This window comes from Oryzias melastigma, linkage group LG5 (genome assembly GCF_002922805.2).
Source record: "Oryzias melastigma strain HK-1 linkage group LG5, ASM292280v2, whole genome shotgun sequence".
NCBI classification, from domain to species: domain Eukaryota; kingdom Metazoa; phylum Chordata; class Actinopteri; order Beloniformes; family Adrianichthyidae; genus Oryzias; species Oryzias melastigma.
Genome location: NC_050516.1, coordinates 4646279 through 4673420, shown reverse-complemented (window position 1 = coordinate 4673420; position 27142 = coordinate 4646279). Strand labels below are relative to the sequence as shown.

The following is a 27142-nucleotide window of genomic DNA, read 5'->3' as shown; positions in this document are numbered from 1 at the left end:
AAAAAAAAAAAAAAAAACCTAGTTGCATCAAACACCTGATAATCAATATAGCTGCAAAAGTCCCAGACGGACAGATGCTGCAAAATCCCCAACCAAAGAAACTCATTTCCACCTCTTTTGTGTAAGTTTGAAACTTTTTTGAGGCTTTTTTTTCATAGAAAATGAATAGATTTGATACAGAAAGTCCAGAATGTCTTTGTATTTTGGGCAAAAACCAACAAAACCCCACAAAGTATAAACCTTTTAAAAGATTAGCACAACCTATATAAAAATATGGTAAACTAAGAGCCATTTGGACCAGTTTTTTAACTAACCAAAACCAAGGAGAGCCACAAAGTCCCACCACATAACTGCAGAAGTGACCCCTCCCCCCTCACTTCCAAATTGGAAGTACCCAAAGCACTTCTATAGAGAAATAAACAGTTATTACTCAGTCATCTATTCATATTATATTCTATTTATCAGAAAAAATGGTCTCGCTCTGATACATTTTTAAATGCTTTCAGTTATCAAAATGTTTCAAATATTTATTCTTTATTGCAAGTTATTCAAGTTAAAAACTGTCCAATCAGATACTTGAATTAGAGTATGTAGTTTCAAATTGAAAGTTCGATTGACAGATTTCATGTAGCCTGCTTTCAAGTGGTGGGGTGTGGCTTTCTAACAAGCTCACTCCTGATTGGAGAGAGTGGTCGCCATGGACTCGAAGCGACTCAGACCAATCACTTCTTACTTGCCATTTCTGGCTTCAACATAGGAACGTACACACGACAACAAAAATGGCGAATTAATTGACTTTATTTTATTGGAGTCAAAATTATTGGCCATTAATCAATTCATTAATAAAATGTCGCTTTTGACTTTTACAAGGATTGATTTATAACAATGTAATATTTGTCTCTATATAACAATTTTTACTTCTTTTACATACAAGTCCTTTCAAAATAAAATACACCAGCATGATATTCTCTTGTTGCAGCAGATAAACTTTAATTAAAACTGCAAAAGAGCCAAATAAAACATGTGATTTTTCTATCATGACTTTGGTGCAGGGCTGCACGGTGGCGCAAGTGGTTAGCGCTCTTGCCTCACAGCGAGAAGGCCCCGGTTCGACTCCCGGCTGGGACCTTTCTGTGTGGAGTTTGCATGTTCTCCCCGTGCATGCGTGGGTTTTCACCGGGGACTCTGGCTTCCTCCCACCGTCCAAAAACATGCTTCATAGGTTAATTGATGACTCTAAATTGCCCCTGGGTGTGAATGTGAGAGTGAATGTGTGTGTGATTGAGGCCCTGCGACAGACTGGCGACCTGTCCAGGGTGAACCCCGCCTTCCCCCTACAGTAGCCGGGATGGGCTCCGGCACCCCCGCGACCCCGAAGGGGAAGGAGCGGTCAAGAAAATGGATGGATGGATGGACTTTGGTGCACCATGATGTTTTTTTCCTATAAAATATGATAAGTGTAGAATCCAATTATACTTAAAGAGCTATGTCTTTGAACAGCAACTAGACAGCAAAGTCATTTAAGATTTTTCTAATAATAAATCCTTCTGACATTAGATTGAACCTTTAACCATCATTTTGCTCAGTTAGTTGACCTCAAAAATATAAACATAAAAACTTCTTTCACTAAAACAAATGAACCATAACTACAAACCTGGCATTTATTGTATTTGTTAGCATTTTTTCTCAAAGCCAAAGAGACAAATGAGCTCTAGAGCTTCAAGTTGCATAACACAGCACTTGAGGTTTGAGCTACAAAATCTGAAAAAAAGACTAGATATTGTCTATAATATGTAAAAAGTAAAAAATGTGTAAATTCATGTTTTTTTAAAGATTTTAGTTTTTATCCAACAGTTTCTAATCTGACAAAGAATTAACCAAAGTGGATACAATTTGGTTTAATATTACATTATTAGGGATAAAAACAAAGTAGTCCATAACGCATTGTTCAAAGTCCAACTCCAGTCTTTTAAATATGACTATGCCGGTTTTAGCCAAAATCCCCCAAAAATTGTTGTTTTCCAGAACATAGTTTCTGCAGAGCGGCAGGAGTTCATTTGAAAGTCATCTTTGACTTGTGGACAGGACAGCTGATGCGGAGCAACCCTGCTCCCATTTTCCCTCCCCCATCACTGAGAGATCTTTGTTTAAACTAGGGCTTGGTTAATAAAATTGAAAAAAATTGATTTGAATCAATTTAAGCTCAATAGATCAATAATCGATTCATAAAAAATATAAATCGATTTAGGACATAAAGATAAAGTCCGCTAGCTTGATGCTAACGTTTAATGAAATTTCCCATAGGACGGCTAATGCTAACACCGGGTCAAGCTGAATATACTGTATATTGCTGACTAAATGAACATCTTTGTAAACTCACAGGCATGATTTTTCTAAACTCTTTTAAAGAGATAGTTTTCAAAGTAAACATTTGTGGTCCAAAGCACCGGATTTTTTGCTAATCCTTTCTTCTTCTTCTGGATTAACGTATAATGCTATAGCGTGATCGCTACCTGGTGGTCAAACTGAAACACGCTCCAGGAGAAGCAGAACAATGTTTACAATGTTAATGATCTGAACATTTCAGTTAGAACTTTTCCTTTAGAGAATCCATGTAACACTGTATGATATTAACAATCCCATTATTTCACTAATACATTTTACAATATGTGAACTGTATCAGATTACTATAAATATATTCAAATCATACACTAGAGTATTAATGTATTTCTAAATAAATGTTTATAAATTTGTAAACTCAGAACTGAATTAATTGAAGAATTGAAAGTGTAAAAAAAAATTGGGATCGAATTGATTTTGGAAATTATAATCGATACCCAGCCCTAGTTTACATGCTCTCCCACTTGCTTGCTTATAATCCCTCACAACCCCAAGCTAACATAACCTGTGCATTAAAAATGGTGATAAATTTTGGTGCTATCCAGCTTTATTTTCTTTTCTAGAAACTACATTTTCTTGTCTGCTCATAATTCACATTGATTTGAATAAGAAAAAAATAGAAGTTTTCTTTATATACATATATGCCCTTAATCATCAGAAAAATGCCACAAGAACATGTTAAAAACTCCAAAAAGACACTTTTCCTCAGAGTGGATCTTTAATCATTATTAGAAAAAAAGTCTAACGGAATTACCCCGCCCTGATAACATGCAGCCGTTATCTCATTGTGGCTGCTGTGATCCATTTAAAGTCAAACGGAAAGCTGAAGCAGAGATCTGAATGTCAGCCTGCAGTCAAACACACTAAGAGAGGAGCTTACTGTAAGTCAGACTGAGTCCAAGAGAGCACACCGGTCTGAGCATGCTCCGTGTGAACTGCTCATGACCTTGAGGTTCCCATAAATTTTGTATGAGGTCTCCTCATCAAATAGACTGGGGATTGTACCGCAGCAGCACTGGATCACCTGGCTTTCCCGAGGCCATACGAGCTCACACACACTCACAGACACACACTCAAAGACACACCCAGGCTAAACTGCTGGCCAACAATTATGCCTAACAAGTGATTGCTGTTATGTTTCTACAAAATTAAAGAAAAATCTTGCATCCATCCATCACCATTGGTGGTTTGATGCACAAATAGGTTTTTCTAATACTGAAAAGCCTTTGGAATTTTTAGACTATTTCACACCACATTCTACCCCCCAGTGCTTTATGCAGGCAGGCACGGTGCCATTTGTTAAAGTTGAGAGGACTGTCAAAACGGCCCTCACCGTCGCACCCACGCTCGCTCCTGCCGAGCCTCCTCCAGCCCCTGAGCAGACTGAGCTGCTAATAAACCACTGTTTGACATTATAGCGATAGGTTATGTTAACTCAAGATTTAATCACACACAAAGGAAAAAATTGGCAGGGGAGTCGCTCTGTGATTTGCATTGGCAGCCTCTATGAAAGCGATGGTCCATGGCAACTATTCTCTTTTCTTCAACCTCCGTTTGATCTCTTTGTGAGGTAAATATTTAGTGACATACCCAAAGTAGACTTTCAAGTTTTCCAAAAGCCTTAGTTAATCACAATGGTCCTTATGGGTTGACACAGAGTGTCGGTACGTGAAAAAATGGGCAAACCTGTACGGTAAACGCAGGTGGCCAACAGGAAAATGCAAGGTTGGATGAGTCTGTAGAGACGGGGTCCCCAAACTTTTTCTTTTGAGGACTACATAACTGTTTTCTTCTCTGATGGGGGGCCTGGGTCAGTTTGTCGGCTAACAGAAAAAGTGCAACGATCCCATGGTGTGTCTAAACATAAACATTTATGGTTTTCCATAATTTTTCTCGATTGAGATTAAGAAAAAAAAAATGTATCTGATAGTTTTTGGGGGTCTGGGGCAAATATGGATGCAGCCCCTTAGTTTGGGGACCCCTTTTTCTATGGGCGTGCTGCGGGCAGCAAGTTGTAATGAACACTTATAGAAGAAATACGAGTAACTAAGGGTGGAATAAAAGGGATGGCTTTTATTTTTTCACCACATCAAATCCAATACTCGCACATTTATCACCATTATATTGCTAGTTAAGGACTTCATATAAACATTACCCATCTGCCATAAGTTGTATTACTTCCGATACCTACACGATACTATACAGATCATCATCACAAATACACAAGATGCCATACAAATACTTATACGATACACTTCCCATAGGTCAATGACCCTTTGACAAGGCCTTTGCAACAAAGATGAAAAGGTTATTTCCCTTATTTCCCTTATACTATCATTCGATGAGAATATATATAAAAAAAACATTTACGTAAACCACCTTACCTATGGATTAGCATATGACTATGCCTTTCCAGACTATAAGGAAAAGTCAATTTTCAGGAAATTTAAAGGATTTTATGGTCCGAAAAATACGGTATACTCAAGATGCCAATCTCCACCTCACAAGAAACACTCACAGTTAGCTATTCAACTTCATATGATTCATTCATTTTGACAATTTTGAAACTTCACACAAATTTTTTTGGGTACATTTCTGCAAAATAGAGAGAAATTTCCATTACTGTCAACCTGTCCAGAGTGAATTTAAACTGCCTGAAACAGTCTGAACAGGTTGCAGCTACACCCGAGACCCTAATTATGACAAAACAGGTGTAATTATTGCTAAAGTATAATTAAAGTGTCCTCAAGGGTTTGTGTTGATGGAGAGCCCTGTTTTTTTCTGGTAACCTTAATTGTTTGTATCATTTATCATTATTAAAGTTGACAACATAACTGTAGTTTGCAGTGGGGTTCTTTTTTTAAGACTAGCATTTGAAACCACACTTTAAAAATAAAAGAAAGGTTAGAAAATGTGTCCATGTCTTGAAGTGATTATTTTAGAAGGACAAATGGAACAAATGTCATTTAGTACACTTTTTAAAAGGGGTTCTGATTTGTACTGATTTGACTAGAACTGCTCAATTACAAAAAAGTGAAAGTTATGGCTACATTTTTAATACATTTCCTGCCAACTGTGGGGTGTAAAGCATTTGTCATGTCCTTTTTTAGAAAAACAAAGATGAATTATAGTAATCCCTATGATTACATCATGGCCTTTAGTCTTTAAACTGACAGCTTAGTCCATTATTATTGAAGTATGCGATCAGCGCATGTGTTTTTCTAGAAAATTACATAAATAAATGTATATCCATCAAATATCTTGAAAGTAATAAAAGAGTTCATCTGTCTGCTCCCCAGGAGTCATGAATGCAGATTGTTGCTATGGACCACATAATTACAATGTCAGGCTTAACTGATCAAAAATAAACAAATAAATCTTTGGATTTTACTGCTGGGTTTCTGTCTCTGTCTCCTGATCTCTGATGACTATCAGAAAACTCAGAGCAGAGCTCCTTTTCATTCCCACATTTGAGTCAGCTGCCGCGGCCCGGATCCCGTGTTACAGCACATTCACAGTAAACACACTGACAGGTGTATTCATAAGGCAGAGCTCCGAGCTCCAGGGCCAGCTCCGGCGCTACCATAGACAATTTGTCAACTCAGGAACTGTCAGTGTTTCCGTTGGCAGTGAGAAGAGCAGAGAGGTGCTGCAGAGAAATACAATAAAAAAGGGAAAAAGATCTGCATGTAGCACAGGGCACACGAGTACGAAACACAGACTGGAACCACGTGTGTCGTTATCGTCTACGGTTTAATTCACGTTTAGGAAATGAAGAAAAGCGACACGCGGAGGCAACTAAAGGCACGAATATATTAAGGTAAAAGCTTTGATACACAACATCATTCTTTTTTCTTTTTTTGTGTGTTTTTTCCCCGTTTGAAATTTTAACTAGCATGCTTTTCCTTTTTTAGGCATATAAGCTAATGTGTTTTTTTTTTCATTTTTTGACATTTTAGCCAACATGTTTCCTTTATTTAGATGAAAGCTAATGTGCTTTGATTTGGATAACAGCTAACATGTTTTTCTTTCTGGGGGATTTTGGTTATGATTTCCTAAATTGTATTTTTTTCTTTTTTTTGTGAATTATAGCTAACTTATTTTTTCTTTTTAAGGAGATTTTAAGTAACATTTTTTTTCCTTTTTTTTATCTCATAATAATGAGATTTTAGCTAACGTGTTTTTCATTTATTAGGATTATAGCTAACATGTTTTACTTCATTGGGGGGATTCTAGGTGTCATTCCCTGAAATTTCTTTTTTCCCTTTTTTCAAAATATAGCAGACTTATTTTTCATTTTGGGGGGTTTTAAGCAACTTTTTTGTTCTTTTTTCTGATCTTAGCTAATATGTTTTAGCCTTTATTTGGGATTTTAACTAGCGTGTTTTTCCTTTTTGGGAGGATTTTAGCCTACTTGTTTTCATTTCTTTTGGATTATAGCTAACATGTTTTTACTTTTGGGGGGATTTTAGGGGTCATTGCTTAAAATGTCCTCTTTTGCAAATTATAGCTGATAAGTTTTTCCTTTTTTGCGGTGGGGGTGTCTAACATTTTTTTCTTTTATGGAGATTTTAGCTAACATGTTTTCTTTTGCCTGGAGATTGTAGCAGCCATTTTTTTCATTTTTTTTTTTTTCCTTTCTAATTGAGATTTTAGGTAACATGTTTTTCATTTGTTGGGACAGAATTTAACTAATATTTGTTACAAATGTGTTTATTATGTCCTGTCATCCATCATTTAATTGTAAAATAATTTGCTAATCATTTTTTTAACATCATCTGCTGTCCAATTGTCCTTGATAACCGAAGAAGTTAAAAGCTAAAAAAAACTAAGACCAAAAATGTAATGATGTGATGCAAACCTTCAGCCAAACATATTTTAATATAACAATTGAAAAATTGGCAAATATGATTGTGTGCCACAATTTACACACCCACTGTGAAATTTCAGTTTTCAGGTCCATTGTGGGGATTAACATTTCCTGTTGCTGTTGTTTACTAGTTGTAGTTATGGTTAAGTTAGATTGTTGACGGTGTTCTTTTTGTTCTTTACCGTGAGTAGTTGCTTGGCTTTTTTCTAATTTTTGTCTGTTTTTTAGTTTTTTAAAATGCACCAGGAGTGTGAGCTCAGCGCCTAAAAGTGGATTTTAAAAGACATTGGAGGTCTTCTGTTTGAGATCTCTACAGCAAATATGTCAGCATTAAAAACAACATGGAAATTCTACCCACAAAATTTTTCTCTGAAAATTTGGTGTAGCAGTACGTATACATTATGTCTAAGTACAAAGTGTCTTGATTTGATTTTATAAGTTGGCCAATTGCTAGTAGCTCAAGAAAAAAACCCAAATCATGGAAACTGAGTGTAAAAAAATAAAAGATTCATTAATCTGCATTGACCATTGACGGAAATCATCGTCAGTTATCCCGCTGTTCTGTCACTGTAGTTGTGAACGCTCCAAAACTTTACGCCAAATTTTCATTCAGAAATCTTTCTGCAACACTTGTGCAACACCAGTTGGGTATGAAGCATTTTCTCCTTCTTCCGTGTCTCCAACTAATTGCGAGTTGTAACCACCCAGTGAGATCCAACCCTCAGGGAGATAATTAAAGAAGAATTGGACCTCCTTTCTTGTGCTACTTGATGAATTCAGGCTGTCATTCTTGTGGCTACCGCTGAGATATGTGTGCTTCACACGGCTAATAAGCAAAAAGCAGAATTCAGGGTGGACCTGGCTGCGCTGTTACAGTGTTGCAAGCACGGGCGCAAGGGTCATAACTGGGTCAGTGGATCCATCATTCAGAGACCATCACGTTTTAGCTCCAGGTTTTCTTCCTTTACTTATAAAAACAAGCAAATAAACATGCACTTGAAGTAAATATCCCACAGTGACTTATTTACTCTGATATTTTTATGGAACAAATACCGGTACTCTTCCTAGAATTACAGGTAAATTTGATGCCATTCATGACAAATTTAGAACCCGAGCAACTTTTTTTTTGTGTGTGTTGATATAAAATACATTTGTTAAGGTGTTTATTTACAGTAGCTGTGGCAATTTAAAAGCCTTTAACTCCTTGTTGCTCTGTGTGACTAATCACACAAATGCTGCTCATTTGCAGAATAAGGGACGCCACACTCCAGTGAGTCACAGCACGACCACGAATCCCTGAGGCCATCTCTGTCAGCCAGGTCACACAATCGGAGCTTTGCATTTCAGCACTGGGGAAATAAATAGCAACATTCTAATTTTAAAAAGATCAAAATGTTCAAAAAAGAAAAGCTTCTTCCTGTAAGTCAAGAATATTCACTATCAGGAAAATGGAAAAAAAGACTGTATTTTCTGCTCTACATGGCACACCAAATTAAAAGGTGCTTATGTTATAAGGCAGATTAAACCATAAGGCGCATTAACAGAAACAAGAAAAGTCTGTCAACCAATCAGACTATAACATGTTACATGTAAGCTATATTAGTAGCGTTTGCCATGTTAACATTTTCACAATAACTCCCAACCTTGTTTGCAACACGTCCAACACAAATACATGCTAGCTGCATTAGCAAACTCACAATACCTGTAATTCTCAACCGTCTTTGTGACATGTAAAAACCAGGCAAATACCGCTAAAATTAATGTTACAGTGACTATGCTAACGGTCATTCTCATTAGTAACATGTAAAAAACACAGTCTGACACAGATACATGCTAGCCGCATTAGCATACTTATAAGATCTGTAACTCTCAAGCGTCTTTGTGACATAGAAACACCAACTTAATACCGCTAAAATAAATGTTACTGTGACTATGCTAACTGCCAACTTTGTTGGTAACATGAAAAAAAGAAAAAAAAAAACACAGTCCAAAACTGCTACATGTGAGCCACATTAGTGTGCTTACACCAGTAACTCTCAACCGCTTTTCTGACACGTAAACACCAGGCTAATACAGCTAAAACATACGTTACTGTAGGGCTCGGCGATATGGCCAAAAAAAAAGAAAATAGAGATTTTTTAAATTTTATTTCACGATTTCGATTTTTTCACAATTTCTTTAAAATAAATTCAAATTGACAAACAAGGAGTTTTAATGATTTTAGTTGAAAGAAGTAAACACATTTTTAACCAATATTTATATTTATTTAAATTTTAATTTCAAATGTATAAAAGTAGAGGTGTAACGGATCACAAAACGGATCGTGTCACAGTCTTAGGGTCACGGTTTGGATAATTTTTCTGATAAGAAAAAAAAAAAAAAAAACAGCAAAAAACAACAGGATAAAAGCTAAATATATTTTTGGAAATGCTTCAAATTATATATTCAATAAGCCTACATAGTACTTTGCACACAATATTTGTATCATCAAAACATTTGCTCATTGAGGCCTATTTATTAGACAAAACATATTTAAACTTTGAACACAAACAACATGCTGAAACATGTAGTTTCTGATGACATTTACATGTTTTTAGACCACATCTACAAAAACCGAGAGAAAAGAATGCTTAAAAATAGTGTTGAAAAACCAAATGTATCTGGAGTACCCTTAACATACAAATGTTCTCGTCTCACCCGCCTAATGTCCAAAATAAATCATGAATAAAACAGCTAAAATTATTACAATAAATTACAACTATATTATTTTAAAATATTTAAAATAATAATTATCTGTAAAATGTGACACTCCCGTGCTCGCTTTTCCTGGTGATTTTTGATCCTTTGGCTTGCCATACTACCGTCTCCTGACAGCACCGGCGAGTCCGTTACAGAGAAGCGGCTTTCCCCTGTCCAGGACACCTGCTGCTCCTCATTGGGAGATTCTTTGAATCCAGAAATGGAAACGTGTACTGATGCTTTTATTCAGCTCTTCAAATTAAATAAACCTGATTTTTATTGATCCACGTCTTTCATTATGAAGTTGAGAAAAGCTTTTGACAGAAGCTCCTCCTACACATGGCGGGAGCTTCAGGTGAACAGACTTTAAGATAGCAGTTACTTAGGGACTTAAAACAAAGACGATTTGCATGAATTGGACACAAACTCCATTCAATGTGAGCGGACAGTTGATTTAAATTATGCTCGCGCGTAGGGGGTGGGGTGGTCTGCGGTACACACATGTGCCAGTCAACAAGCTTTTGCCTTCTCACTCTTGCAGCTTTTAGAAGATCGTGATAAAACGATCTCTCAAAAATGACACATTGTCAGCTTTGGAGATCGTAAGACAGTTTTATATCATCATATCGCCCACCCCTATGTTACAGTGATTATGCTAAGTGCCAACCTCATTAGTAACACGTAAAGAACACAGTCTGACACAACTACATGCTAGCCGCATTAGCATGCTTACAATACCTATAACTCTCACTAAGTCTTTGTGACACGGAAACACCAGCTTAATACCACTAAAACAAATGTTACAGTGATTATGCTAACTGCCAAAATGCTAGCCCTGTATTCACAATACCTGTAAATTCCAACCATGTTTGCATAAAAAGCCTCTGGATTGCACTCAGGATTATAAAGTTCATTTTCAATCTCTGAACAACAAAATTAGGAGTTTTAGGTGCGCCTTAAGGTGTGAAAAATACAGTATTTGAAATGACTATTAGCAAAGACAAACATTTTCATTGGAGTGGGTCTTTAAATTATACGTTTTCTAGGGTTATAATTCAAACATTTACTTTTTTTTCTTCTTTTTTTTAACTTGGCCCAACTCTCTGTTCCGATTCATAATTAAGGTCAGTGACTCGGAGCAGCAGAGCAGCTGACCTAAAAGAACACTGGCAGCATCAGATAAGTGCCTTACTCATTTTCTTTTTCCACAAACTGCAACAGTATCCTCTGAAAAGGCGGAATAATTGAGCACAAGATTTTTTTAAAAGCCATGTTTTTTTTTAACTCTAAGCAGTGGAGCAGGGCAGACTGTACTGGTTTGTAACCAGCAAGGTTGGGAGTTTAATCTTCGTCAGGTTAGCCAGCAAGGTCAGCTATGGTTAAAATAGATGCTGAATCTTCATGTGATTTAGTCCATTGTTGTCACAGCTACTATAAACTCTTACTGATGGTTTACGGCTGCAGTGTTACACGGGATGGACAATGTCTGACGTCACCCAACAGGATTCTGAACAATGAAAAACAAATCCCCAAGGGGCTCAGACATATTAACTGGAGTCTAGTCCACCCAGTTCAACGATGTTACAAAAATGGACAGGACTAAAGATCAACCCATAAGCCAATCAAGGAAACACGCCAATAATATTCAGAAATGTATGCTCCAATACAGTGATCTTCAGCGAATTGTGGTTCACTTTTTGTTTTTCCATGCAGTTTTGCTAGCTTTTTTTTTCCTCTGCTGTGTGTCTCCTTTACAGAACTGTGGCTTTCCAAATCTAAATACGTCTTTGATTACAAGCTGATCTTTTCCTCTTTCTATAACTTTGGACTTTTTTTCTATGAAGTTTTGAACTTTGAGAGTTTGAACAAGATAAAAAAGTATAAAAATGTTCATGTTTGTCTGGGAAAAGTGCAAAAAGTGTCTAGTTGGGATTTTAGTGCCCTAAAACTACTATAATATTAGTAACAAATGATAGTTAGCTCTTACAATAAATGTGGGACAACCATATAATATAAATTAAAACTCGCGCAAATACACCAATATTTTCTTCGGCATGACAGGATTTTTTGTCCGCTTCCTAGTTAGCTGATGCCATTTCTTCATGCAGGGGCATGGAGGAAGGACAGGAGTTGTCGACGGGTGCTCCCCCTGGAGGGGATTTCGCTAAGATCCACCGAGTATTTTTATTCCGCTCCGGGAATGGAGATACACGTCACCTCGTTCGGATGCAAAATTGTCAAACATTTTAAGTTGTCTGAGTTTTGCAACCAACCAAAATAGTCGCACAACTGAAAAAAAATCAGCGAATAATGTGTATATATATATATACATATATAAAATTATAAAATGTGTATTCTATATATATATATATATATATATATATATATATACAGGATTTATATATATATACAAGTATATATCTAAATTAATAAAATGTATTTATATAACAGGTTTCTATGAATCTATGAGTGCGTCATCCCTCCCATCATTTTAACTATTGTTCATATGAAATATTGATCGGTGTTGATGGGGAATGAAGCTCCCGACAGTCAGAAGGCGTCAGTACTTGTCACATCATGTCACAGCTCTGCTAGCCCTTGCAGAGGCACAACTAGAGATCCCCCTGACAGGAACGCCGCTCTAGGCTATCGTGCATGCCATCACCACAATCCGGAAGCAAAAGCCTCTGAAGCAGGGAAGGAAACGTTGTCATCAACGATGGGCTTTAACTGTCTGATGAAGTAACGCGACCGATTGTGCCTCCTCCAGGTTGCACAGCTGGTGTAATGACCCACACACACAATGCCAACCAAGCCTGGTTGGTGTTTTCTGTGCACCCACATAAAAGGAAATGCAAGCGTTTAACAGAATGTCACTCACAAGGTTATTGCCTCTCTACTCTGCTTGCTGTGCAACTACATGGTGCTGACCAAGCTGTGAAACACAATCTACCAGGAAAAAAAAAAAAAGACGAGCTCCCCCATCCGCTTGGGTGGAAAAACACCCAATGATATCAAAGTGTCTGTGAGGTAAATGAGCCCCTGAAATGTCCCATTCTTCATGAATGAGCCAAGTCCTCATTTATTAATCATCATCTTTAGTGAACACAACGGCTAAAAAACTTTTCATTATCAAAGTTAACCTTACTCATCCTCAGCCGCATACACACAAATCCAGCGCGGCGGAATGCAGATAAGCTTTATTCTATTAGAGCTCAAAGCCTCATTTAGCATTCCCTCTTTCAAGCTTCTCTGTTCCTTATCTCTCCCTGGAGCAGCCATGACCAGTTTTTGAAGTTTTTTTCTTTGATTTCTGTACGAGCGGCATGGACAAAGTGGGTTTTCAGGGCTGGCTCACCTGTACTGCGGCGGCGGGCTCCCCTCGGCCTCACACGTGAGGGTGGCCTGATGGTCCGGGGAGTTGATGGGTAAAATGAGGTCACTTGGCTCCGTCCTCCATCTTGGCCCTTGAAATATGACATCCTCCGTACAGGCTGGAGAGAGGGAGAGCACAGAGAGTTTGGTCACACAAAGCCGGGAGGTGCGGGTTTCTTTGACTTAAAAAATAAATATATTATGACCATTGACTGTATATAAGAGCTGGACGAAGTGAGTGTGATGTCACCCATATAAATTAAAAAAACGGCCTTCTTCGGGCTCCAACTAAATTAAGTAAATCCAGTTGCTATTTTCTTTTTTTTTTTTTTTTTTTTTGCATATAGACACCGCCATGTTGAAGCCACGACGTTGGCAAATAATAAATGCTCTGATTCAAGGTTTCTATCACAACCACTCTCGCCAATCAAAAACGTTTGAAGCCCACTCCCCTACTACTGAGAACAGGCTACACAAAATCTGTCAAACGCTTTGAACGTTCAACATTTTTATTGTGGCATCTGATTGGCCAGTTTATAACTTGCACTACAAAAAATGTTGTGAAAAAAAATTGATTAGCAAGAACACTGGAAAAAGGTAGCAGAACAAGAATGGCTATTCTGACAGATAAAATGACTATTTCTTTGTCTATAAAAGTCGATGGGATTTTGGCGGGGTCTCATTTACTTGGAAGTCGAGGGGGGCGGGGTCACTCAGTCCAGTTCTCATGTAAAGTCAATGGTTACAAATGACAGCTAAGCTTTCAGAGATGCTGGAAAAATCTAGATTCTTTGCTTTATTTTTAAAAATTTCTTCTTAAGTGGGACCAATATAGACAAAACATCTTCTATATATTTAAAAATTAAGTATAACCGAAATGTGTTTGCTTTATAGTTCTGGATTTGCTGAATTTTTATTTTTTATGTTTTTGTGTAGAAATAAATGGGAAAATACTTTAAATACTCTTTGGGAGTTAAATATCTTAACCCAATTGATGCTTTAAACTTCAAGTGACTCACAAAGACCAGCGGCCTTTCTTCACAAACTGACTTTTAAGCATTTTTTCATGCTAATTCCGACATTTGTTGGTGGCATTCAAAGAATGAATATTCTTTTTGTACATTTCATCACCCTTGTTTTAAATTTTCAAGTACTATTTTAGTACTCTTATATTCCACAATTGCACAATTTATCTGCATATATTTTGAGATATTTTTTCTATATTTTATAATGTATATTTTATTTTATATTATGCCTTTTGCACTGTAACAGTTGCTGCAATTTCATTGTCCTTATGATAATAACAATAAAGGCCTATCTATCTATCTATCTATCTATCTATCTATCTATCTATCTATCTATCTATCTATCTATCTATCTATCTATCTATCTATCTATCTTAAATGTAATTTCTTCAATTTAATTTAAATAGCTGTTTTGAGCATATTTTTTTCAGGAAATTCAAAATCAATAATTTTGTGAAAAAAATTCTACTTGTGTTTTTTATGTTTTCAAAAATCTAAACGTTTAACATTCATAGAGCTACAATGTATTGTCAGCTCACTTGTTTCAGATTGATCCGTTATATTTCAAAATAGTTTGAAATTTTGGTATCCATCTATCCATTTTTTATCCCTGACTATCTCTGTTGGGTCATTACAGCCTACCCGGCTACAATCCAGTAAAGGTGGAGTTACAGCTACATAGTTTGCTGGTCCATCACTGGGCACAATTTGGCCAAAAAGGTTAAAGAATGTCCATATTTTTAACATTGTTCTTATTTGTTTCTGTATTTCTGGTAACACTTTATAATAATATTCATTAAGAAGCTTTATTAACACATTAACAATAATTATTAATGTCTTTATAGGGTCTTAGTAAGACATTTATTATCACAATAAGCCAAATAACGTTTATTGACATACTTAGTAAGATTAATTACCATATATAGTAAGACCATTGTCTACAAAGGTTATATTAATAAACTGCTTACCAGCTTAACAAACGTGTGAAGCACCTTTTCTGAAGTGTTACCGGATTAATTAAAAATCTTAGTCCAATGATGTAGTACTTGGATTTTATTTAGCATTTTTTAAGATTTTCGGGCTTCCACGTTCAAAATTCTCGCTTTTGGGCTCTACTTACAATACATGTGGTTATTGAACACATGTTGCAAGCTAAACCAGGTTGAATTTTTGGCCAACCGTGTGAAAAGTTTTCACCAAAGAGAAATGAATTATCACAATTTGTGCCACTGAGTTTTTCAAATATCAGAATGGAGACTAAGAGAAAAAGTCTGGAGCGAGATTCACGAGATTTGCATCAAGCCTCTTCAAACTGTGAGTATTTGCACTTGTTTTGTGACACTCCAGTGTAAACACCGTATGCTAAAAGCACGTTCAAGAATATATATCAACCATTCAAGTATAATGTATTAAATCTTAAGAATCTTGATTTAATCCGTGAATCGTTGATTCAATTAGATCGCCGCCTATATAACGCTCCACAGCCCTTCCGATGAGGGCCGCCGGATGGCACCTACTGTATTCTCTCCAGTAATGAATGACTCCTTCCGAATGACAGGCTTGATGAATAAAGCCGAGCAATTTATTTTCAGAACATCCATGTCGTGCTGCACATGCACCAGTTAATTAGGGCCATAAGGATGCACTCATCTGCCAGCAGCCTAAATCGAAAGGATGTGGAACACAATCTGCTGCTAAATCAAAGCGGAGCCAACAGACTGCCAGAGTAAGCCTAATTAATATCCTACTGCCAGCTGATTGCACCATGTGGATCACAGTTCTACCTGTGGTCCAAACCTGCAACAGGAATCCAAAAGAAAAAAATGTTGAAAAATTGTGCTTGGTGTGACAATCAAACAGTCCTGGGCTGAACCGAGGATGCTGACACCAACTTGTCGGTTTGTTTTGAGAAGCCGCACCAGGACAGCAGCTGATAATGAATGCGGCGAGCTGCAGCTGCTGCCACGTCCCGGAGAGAGAGAAAAAAACAAATCCAGAACCACGGGCGCAGACCCAGGCCCTGTTAGAACAACCCAACCGCCAGGAAGGTGAGAGCGCTTGGATGCTGCTCCCTGGGGCGAAGCATGTGAATTACCCATGAGCCAATTTGAATAACATTCTCTGGGAGCTGCAATGTCATCCGACATCTTGGTACCCCCCCGTTCCCTGCGCCGGTGGCACCGCTGAGGTAGATTTTTGGTGAAAACTGAATTTGGACGCTGGTAATAATCTGGACAGGACGGGACTTCCGTTCGTCCCTGACAGATGCTGTAAATGCGTGGCGAGAAAGACGGCGAAGGTCATTCAAAAAACTGGAAATACTGAACAAGAATAAAATGCAGCCTAATCAGCGTGACCTTCACGATCCGGACGGTTCACTGACATAATGAACTGACGCTCCAATTCGCCGAGTCTTTTTATTTCATAAACTACATGTGAAGATATAAAAAAAAGTACTATTAAGTTGTGTTTTACAGTATTAAATGCACTTCAGAAAACAGATTTTTAGCAGGCGCGTTACACACGACATCAATCATTACAACAAGTCGCAGGCGCGGCGAGATGGAAAAATAATACGTACTACGACGTCTTACCTGCAAGGCATCCGGTGATTGATAGCAGGACAATTTGTTTCCATGGCAACATCATCTTTAGTTGCAGGGGGCTAATAAGACTCATCCAATTGCTCCTGAATAGAATGGTCTCTCTTGAATAGAGGAATTTAATCTGAAGAGAAAGTAATTATGGGATGTGATTAAAATGAGACATTTTGATCTAAATACGACAAGCATTCAGCAGCAAAAAAACACGATTCCAGCTCGACTGAGTTACATAATTGCTTCTTATCTTGTGAGCGAGGAGACGGAAGGCCTCGCCGAAGCGAGAGGTGATGGGTGGTGTGAGTTTCAGGCTTTGAAATTGAACTGTTTTCTCTTCCACAGGCTGACTAAAACACTCTTTTTTTCAGCTCTGAAGGAAAAGGGAAAAACTTGACCCCCACCAAAAAAAAAAAAAAAAAAACACCATCCAATTTGACTAATAATAGGAGATGACAAGCTGTGTACCAGGAGGCCACAAATTGGCTTACTAAGCACTGGATCTGCTTTTATTTTCACATCAAAAAATGTTTTCCAATTTCTCTGAAAAGAAGTACAAAAAAAAAAACCACAACAACTTCAAACTGAGACAAAATAAAAAGAAGCATTATGCTAAGAGCTCTTTGATTTAACTGGGACGTTTGAAGAGGCGAAAATCAATTTTCATTGTTGTTTGAATTACCTAATATTTCTAAGTCTAAATAGACACACTTGGGCTACATTTGTCATCAATTTACATTGAGTTTGTAACTGAAAAGCAAACTTTAAAACTTATAAACTGGAACACATGATGACATCACTGTCAGCTCACCTACTAACCACTAAAACTGACAATACAATACATATCGCAGTATGTATCGTGATACACATGATACGATATGTATCGCGATACCCATGGTGCAGCACCTATACTATCACAATACATGCCAAAAAATAATATATCGATATACATGTCACGATACGCATTGCGATACACGTCTCTTGGTATGAAATTTATTGTAATTCATGCAGCACACAACATATGAAACGTGGCGTGATGCTCATGTCATGGTATGATGCATATTGCGATGGGCATGTCATGATAGTATCGCGATACATATGCCATGGGACTATATGAATCAGGATACACGTCACAATACGCCACACATTGTGATATATGACAACACAGTACCAGGAAAAAGAGTTTTTTTTGAATTTTTTTTGAATAATGACTTTTTCTGAATATTAATACACCTTTCACATGCAATAATGTAAAATACATTTTATTGAATAATCAGAACAATTAGCAGTGCAACTGTATGTCATATACAAGTTGGTTTTAACCAAGTAAATAGTTGGTGATTTTCTGTAATTTAAGAAATATTTTTTCAATACTTAATACTCAACGTACTTAATGCTTAATACTTAACGTCTGACTTTCACAACAACATTTTTTTCAGCAAAAAAAAAAAAAAAATGAAATGTGTGAACCAGTAATTGTCCTTATGGTTGATAAAATGAAGTGCTGCTTATTTCTAACACTGCTAAATGTGGCCAAACCAGTAGTTTTAAAACGGTTCAGCTGCTTGAACAGATGCTTTCCAGAAACTTCTCAGTTTGATGAAGCAGCATGACGAGGTGAAGGAGAGCGCTTGAATCTTGTCTTGTTTCCAAGTTTCTAACAGTCTGCACCAGGGCACGGCTTTTCCATTTTCTCACACGCTAACGTAAATGCGTTCTTTATCGCTTATTTATACACGGTCTGTCTTTTTTCAGAGCGTTGTACAACTCTCATTCACCACGTCGCTGAATTAGAATCTTATGGTGTGAAGTTCAGCAGAACTTTCCTCCACTTTGGCTTCAGTATAAGTTCTGCAGGGTGTGCACACTTAGTAAATGGTCTCACTTGTTCTTCTATGAGCCCCGAAGCACCGAAATCCACATTTGTATATGGTATTGGTACCAGGTTTTCGGTTCGGTACTTATCCTTAGTTAAAACTGAGTTGTGCGTGTCTCATTTCGCTATGTAATAACTCTGCAGGTGGTTCTGGCGAGATCTTGTTGTTTTGGTGCGGTGTAGAGCTGCTCAAAGAGGATCGTGTGCTGTGCTGCCAACTAGTGGTCGAGGGTTTAAGTGGAAAACAAAAGTAGAACGCTGAACTATACTTGTTTGCATATAGTTAAATAAATAAATCCCTTGGAAGCATTTTAAATCAATACAAGTATTGCCAAATGAAGTATTGCGATATTTCACTGAATCTATATTTTCTTACACCCGCACTAAGTAACACATGACCTAGCCTAATTCTTCAACCGTTCAATTATCTAAGTGAATCAGCTGATTTTGAAGCAGAGAAAAGTGAGTTTTCAAATTGGCTTTTACACATATATAAAAATATTTAAAAATAAATAAATTGGCTTTACAGTGATACCCAGCATTTTACTGAGTTACAGAGTATGATACACCACTTATCGCTGACAGAATCAGCTGATTTACATGAATTGCATAAGAGCTTAACAACTGTAACATTGTTGTACAACAGCAGAAATCTGCTTTCCGTTATTTGTGAAAATGGTTGAAGAGCTATGGTCATTAAATAATGTCAACACCGCCCTCAACAATGTACGTTCAAGTGACCACTTCCATGAAAATGTACCCACGCCTAAATATGCTTTTTGGACTTTTGGGTTCAAAACTCTCATTTTCCTTGCTCTGCATGCAAAATATACGGCCATTGAACGCACGTTTAAAGTTAAACTAGTTATACTTTGACCAATCAGGGACTCGAGTTTGCAAGTGAAGTATGGACGGCATTTTTTTAATCTCACAGAACTGCTTGAAAACTGGTCACGACAGAGAAGTTAATAATTACTGATTGTGCCCAGTATGAATTTTATGACATCAAGTCTTTCATATATTGGAATGGAGCTGTGAGAGAAAAAGCCTGCAGCCAGATTTGCGAGCTTTGCACGGATTCTGCATTTCGGACTAAGCTAAGCCTCTTCCAACTGTGAGTACTTGCGTTAGTAAGGAGTAGCAACAGAACTGGTGAACACTGAATGCTGAAAGTGTGTTTAAAAACCCACAATCAACACGTTCATGAATGCCTGGTGTGTAACCTTTAGAAGCACTCTTCAACTTTCTAATGTTTAGATTAGTCTAAATAAATATATTTTTTACCATGTAACCTAGCATCGAGCTCATAGATGACTGAATATCAGAGGAGATTTTCATTGTTAACACTCGAACTTGTAAATTTGTACATTTTTCTACTTCAGGTGGTAACAGAGCCACCATTAGCCACCAAAGCACTGGAATGTGGGGAATTGTGTTTTTAATCTTCAGGAATATCTTCCACAGAAGTCTGTCACATCCATTGTGTGACTCCAAATTAATATTGTGGCTAATTTGTGTATTTTTCTGACATTTTGAGTCCCAATTAGCTACAAACTGTCAAACTTCAGTGAGATAAAAAGCTTATTTTCCTGTTTACTGTTGTCTGTTACCGATTAGGTTACGACCCTCCCTTATAACATTTAAGCTGGACTTTCTTTATTTTCCAATCAAAGGAAACCTTCTTTTCCCATCTGTTGAGTTTTTCAAAAAGTAAAACTAAAAGAAATACTCAATATCAGTGGATTTTCTTCATCTTGGTGATGTTAATAAAAAGAGCCAGCATAGGAGGTAACTGCATGTCAGTTTCTGGCTTTCAAAGTCGCTTTATTTCTTATCACAAAAGAGGGAAAAAAAGTTTCAGTGCTAGAGCTGGAGAGAGGCATCTTTAAGAACTGACAAAAGAAACCAGCTGCCTTTGATTGAAGCCCTCTGGACCTGCTACTTGATGTAAAATTCAAACTACCACCTGATATGAGTGACAAGGGAAGATAAAAATCTATTTTTAGCACATTACACTCCGACGTTCCTGACGTGTGCCGTCACCATGAACCACTGCAGAACAGCTCTTCTCCAATTTATTTAGGCTGCTGAAACTGTTTTCTCTGCTTACATAACTGTTAAAACATTTAAAAATTACTTTTTCAGATAAACTTTAATTGATTTAGTATTCCAGATTTTACATTAATTATGTTAAATTAGTTATAAAAGAGGCTGATTTGAAAAGAAAAAACTGAAATAAAAAATAAAAAAAACTAAAATCCATGCACAAAAGAACATTAAAGAAGCAAAGTGGATTTCAAAATATTTACATCAAAGTTTCATTTAAATTTTTAGGGGAAAAAAGGTTGCATTGTTGCTAATTATGCTACATTAAGCTAGTTTTTGGCTAAAATATGGATATACCAGCCAAATATTATCTAAAAAAATTACCTATTGAAATAAACTTTTATTTTGTTCCTGAAATGATTTGCTGAGATGATTTGAGAGGGGGCAGCGGTTGACTCCTGATCGTAAGATTGTGGGTTTGATTCCCGCCTTGCCCGCCCATGTGTCAAAGTGTCCTTGGGCAAGACACTGAAACCCACCTTGCCTCTGGTGGTAGGTTGGCGCCATTGTTTGGCAGCAGAGCCATCATTAATGTGTGAATGAGTGAATGGGTCCTTGACTGTAAGGCGCTTTGGGCCTTAAGGTAAGGTAGAAAAGCGCTATAAAAGTATACGCCATTTACCTTGATTTAACTCTCCAGGTTTTACATAAACTCAGAATTAGTTATGAAAGAGCCAGTTCTAAGAAGGCAATAGATAATTAAATGATAAATAACTTGTGGTTGATTTTTATTTATTTATTTTTATAATAAAATTGCACAGAAAGCAACATAAATGAAGCAAAAATAATGTTTAAAGTATTTAAGTTGACGTTTTATTTAAACAAAATCAGAAAGAAAGGGTTTGAGACTTGCATTGTGGGTAATGTAGGATTTACTATCTGTAAATTAAGCTAGTTTTTGGCTAAAAATATGAATATTCCAGACAAATAGTACTTAAAAAATGAATATGTTTAAACAAACTTTGTGTTTTTCAGAGGTGACTCATTTAATTCTTCCGTTTTAAATAAACTCGGAATGAGTTGTGAAAGAGGCTGTTCTAAGAAGACAATATTGAAATAAAACACATAGCTAATTTTTTTAAGTAAAAATGCAGACAAAGTAACATAAATGAAGAAAAATAATTTTCAAAGTTTTTAAGTTGATTTTTTATCTAAAAGTTGGAAAAAAAAAGGATTTGAGAATGTCATTAAGGATAATTAGGATATGCCATATGCAAGTTAAGCTAGTTTTTGGCTGAAAATTTGGATGATCCTAATGTAAATATTTTTACAGATTTGTATTTTGTGAAAATAATTTCCCTGTGACATGCGACATGAATTTAGAACAAAATAAAAAATAAAATAAGCCTTTAAATTTAAAAAGGCTAAAATGCTAGACAGTAGCTAATATGCTTACGTGGCTAAAATTAGATCTTCCAGTTTTGGTACTCTTTAATTAAAGACAAACAAATTGTTATCTTTTTATGCTTCAGACTTCAGGGGAAGAAAACATTTTTCTTTTAAACTGCTGATTTTCTTTTGTTGGTTTTTAAAGACAAGAGTATCACAGGTATTGAAAAAATTATAATAAAACAAACTCTAGCATGCTAAAGGATTAAAACAAACATTAGCAAGGTTTGTTTTAAACCTATAACTATTTCTTTTAAACTTGATTCTTTGTGAGCTCTACCGACCTTTAGACATTGTGATACTAATTACCGCAATTCATTTATTTTTGTGTTGGGAAAAAGACCACAGTGGTTTTGCTAAATAGCCACAATGCTAAATTCTACATAACATCTAGTAGCATTGGGAGTAATTCAACACCGAAGTAGTTTATCACAGTAACATTACTTCTTGCTGCTGCAAAGTATATTAAGACTATTTTTTAATCATTATCTGAGTAACCACACAAAATATAATAGTTTTTTTTCAACTCATACAGAGCTAAATTACTGAGCTAATTTTCTGTTGGGCTTCGACCCAAACACTTACATTTCCTTTTTGTGATCCTATTCTTTTTTCCTTCAAAGACTCAACACGTGTCTCTTTGTTGATCCAAGGTCATTTTGACCTGCATTCATGAGGCAGCATTTTCTGTTTGAGGACTTTTGGTTCTATTTTTGGTTTCTGTTTTCTAAAAGTAGATAGCTTACATTTTTCATTTTCGTGGAATCAACTGTCAAAAGCCAATGGTTGTTCCTTTACTTTTTCCTCTTATATGCTTACACTTACCTAAAAAATCTGTAAAATTAGCAATCATTATTTAATTAAATTACTCTCATGTAAACGTCAAAATTATTGCATGTACATTTGTCACTTCAGATTGTTGCAAGTATAAAAAAGTAACTGAATTGTAACATACACAACAAAAACTACATATCAAGACAGTAAAAAGACCCTTGTTTTGAGAAACACTTTCAAGAAAAATCTTTCATCAAGAAAGGTTTTCAACAGCAAAAAACATTAGTTAAAAAGAACATGTCTTGGTAAAAAAAGTTTTTTTCATAAAATAGGAATTCATGGTAGATTGTTTATTTATTTATTTATTTGCTTAAAAAATAATCTGCAAATAGTGTAAACATTTGTGACTTTTTTCTAAGTGGACTGTTTTTGCAGTGAGAAGTTGCAATTTTGAGAGTAATTTTCAAGGTAATGGATTATTTTTGAACCATATAACTAAATAATTTGTAAAATATTAAAACTTAGAAGTAAGTTGCACTGGAGGGTTTGCTCTGTGCAAAATTTACAAAGGCGGCGGCATGAAATCTTGAAGATTCTGCCGATGCCTCCCCATCGTGCGGTGGCCATTGTATTTCTTGACGATAGCCTAAAAATAAAAGTTCCCTTCTTCAAAATTATGGGAGGCTGTAAACATTTTCAGGCTGAAAGTCATGAACCATTTTGTCTTTTCCACCATTGACAGATGATTTTCAAATGATTTTATTAATCACAGTTGAATCTTGTGCATTCCTAAACAGTGTAACACAACAATAACCAGTTAAAAAAGATAGATATTTTTTCAGTCTTCACAGTAATCTAAAACTTAGTTTTTAAGTGAGCTGCGCTTACAAATCATGATCTAAATGTCTTTAAAACAAAAACAAAAATTGAAAGATTGAACACAAACCCCTGCAGTGTCGATTATTGTTGTTTGCTTTGTTTGGACTTGTCACTTGGTACAGTTTGTACTCGGAAAAACATTTGAAACAGAGTGAATGCTGGTTGTGCTGTAAACTCCATCAACACTGCTGTTAAACTCGCATCAAAAAGAACTGTCACTGCAAGAGTTTAAAACTAATGTTTGCAGCTTAAAATGTTTTACTTCTCTGAAGAGCCAAGTTATGGAAAGAGTAGGTTACAGACATTTTTGGGAATTATCCAAAACACATCAGGTTTCTTGCATTTTTTAACTAAAGATACTTTTAACTTAAGGTAAAAAATGTGATCCTTTTGTATTGTTAATGAAGAAATGATCTGGCTAATCCAGTAAAAACTGGGGTTGGGTATTTGTAATAACACTGAGGGAGTGTTTCTCCAATCTGTGAAGTCAGATTCCAGAACCTTCGTTAAGTTCCATACACATTCATAGTAAACCTGGTGCAGTGCTTAGACTACTTTTGAGCTTAAGCTCATGAACCGATGTCGGAGAGTTAAAATGTTATCAATAGAGCTGAAGAGCAGGCCCGCACTATCACATTACTGCCTCCATGCTGGGAAGTTGTTTTAATTTGAGCTAAAAATGTGTTAATTTAATTACAGATGTAACATGTTTTTTCTATTTGTTGTAATCAACCTTGATGGTTTTGTCAAATGTGACAAAAGTTTTTGTCTTTAGACTCTCATGGATCAATTTTTGTCCTTTTCGATAAATGTGAGTTTTTTTCAAAATTTTCGTGTTTTCATTAGACAAGTTTATTATCCCAAATCCAATTTGCGAATTTCCTAGTCAATGGAATCGCAGCTTGTGAGGACTGAATTTAAAACTTTACTGAAGTATTTGGTCTTTTGGAAAGGTTCTCCACTCTTCTGTTTACTCCTTGTGTGAAAAATGTATCTCATTGTGGGTTTTAGGAGTCCTAAGACTACAAAATTATCTTTGCTACCCACTGAGTCACATCAGTGACTTTCAATCCAATCCTGATTCCATTAGACTTGTTTCTTATTAAGATGTTTCGTCTGATTCTCTTTTCTATACAGATTCAGTTGTGATGAATTCTGGGTTTGCAACAGTGATCAGATCTGAGAATGTTAAAGGAACTTAAGATTTAACCTTAAAAAACAGTATCAGTACTAATTCAGCAAATTACTTTTTTATGCACAGGGTCATGCATGTTTGGACAGCTTTAAATCAATCAAAAATGATTAAAATCACGAATAAAAAATGATTAATAAAGACTAATTTTTGTTAACTCTGCTTATCTTTGCGTCATAGTACATTAGTTTGATGAATAAAACTGTTAAAGACCCGTGTGGGCTCTGTCTTAAACAATGACAGTCTGTTTTCATTACTATAATTAATCAATTTTCTTATTAGTCAAAACTATTACCTTCTCAGATTGAGATGCAAACAATTTGGTGATCCAGCTTTCATCGACTAGACTAGAACATGTCTGAAAGCAAACATGTTCTGTTAGTTTTATTCTGTGTGTTTAACCCCCTGTAGTTTAATTCAAACCTAAATGGCGTTCACATCAAAATGCAGCAGGAGCATCCAGTTTGAGTGTTAAGTCAATGTAAAGATGCAATCAGAGGACCTGGGGCGCATTTTGCGCATCAGGCACGTGATTGAAATGTGATCCACGGTTGAAAAAGTATGATTGTGCTCCCTCCTAAGCTTTGTGGTACTTTTCCTGTTTTTTTATCAAGACAATAACTAAAAAGTTCCTCTAAATGTATTCTTATCTTTCCCTCAGTCTAATGCAGGACAGCGAGTCATAAAACTGGGTCACAGAAAGACAGAAGTACTGCTGAAAGCGCCCAACATTCAGAGACAGCTCCTGCAGTAGATGGTGAACCTCACTGTACTAGGAGAGTCTTTAAATGATGTCATGAACCCAGACATGGAGACGTGATTACTGATGCTTTTAAATCTTCAACATAAATAAACCTGATCGCTCAACATCATCAATGTCTTCCCTGTATTGACTGTATACAAGATAGACAGATGTTAGTTTATTCTACCAGGCAGCGATGAGGTTAAAAATGTTTAAAAGTAGCTCCTCCCACACAAGGCGGGATCATCAGATTTATGTACACAAAGAATCATGTTCAGTGTGAACCCAACATTATAGTTTTAGATTCTGCTGATGACTTTAGTCCTTTATTTCCCTAATTGTTTTATGTGTGAAACCCTTTGTTGCCTATAGTTGTTTTAAAGGGATGTGTAGAAGAAAATGTTGATTAGCTCGTTATATGATGCAAAGAGAGTCACAAAAGACATTGCAGACTTGAGATTTTTGCCAATTTTCTATGAAACAACCAACGCATTCTCACTCCCAACTCATCGTATATGGACGTATGGTTAGGGCCCCTTCTGGGTCACTATTTCACATTCTCTGTGTCCCCAAGTCGTTGTTTTTTGATGTGCTGGCTGTTCCTATTAAATCCGGGGTCCCCAACCTCTGGGCTGCGAACCGGAGTGCCACTTGGTACCAGGCTACAGACGCTAATCGGGGGGTCCGCAACACTCAGGACATGGTCTAGGTCCCAGACCAGTACCAATATCCTAGACCGGTACCCTAAAGCTTGGTTTCCACTGCGCGTTCCAGAGCGGACGGGACTTTTAAGCGCTTCCATTACAAAATGAACCCGTTAAGCAGAACCGACTAGTACCAATTCTGGTCCCCCGTTGGTCATAGGTCCATAGAAAAATGTAAAAAAAAAATGGAACTGACTGGGGAGCAACAGCAAGCATCCATCAGCGCTTTTCCTGACTCAAGATCCAATCCGAAAGCTTTGTCCTCTTCTCAGCTGGTTTCTCCCCTCCACAATCTTTCACAATCCTCACATACAGTATTACCCCTCATTCGGTGGGGTTGGGGACCGAAGACACGATGAATCCACGAATACGGAGACCCCCCCCTTTGTGTTCCTCCCAAGGCTTCTGTTTGTCTCCCTGTGAGCTGCTGTTTTTTGCTCTCGACTACTCTTCTGCTTTTTGAACTCTGAAAAT

At 36.6% G+C, this 27142-nt stretch overlaps 1 protein-coding gene across 1 annotated transcript in view; it reads right to left on the bottom strand.

The window, feature by feature from the left end:
* cntn3b (contactin 3b) overlaps nt 1-27142 on the bottom strand; it is a 103353-nt gene that overhangs the window by 69063 nt on the left and 7148 nt on the right. Inside the window, exons 2-3 of the mRNA XM_024269802.2 lie at nt 17004-17136; nt 13368-13503 (exon numbers count right to left, since the gene is read on the bottom strand). Of these exons, the coding sequence (XP_024125570.1) occupies nt 13368-13503; nt 17004-17088 (221 nt within the window). The 5' untranslated portion in view covers nt 17089-17136. The remainder of the gene's footprint in view (nt 1-13367; nt 13504-17003; nt 17137-27142) is intronic.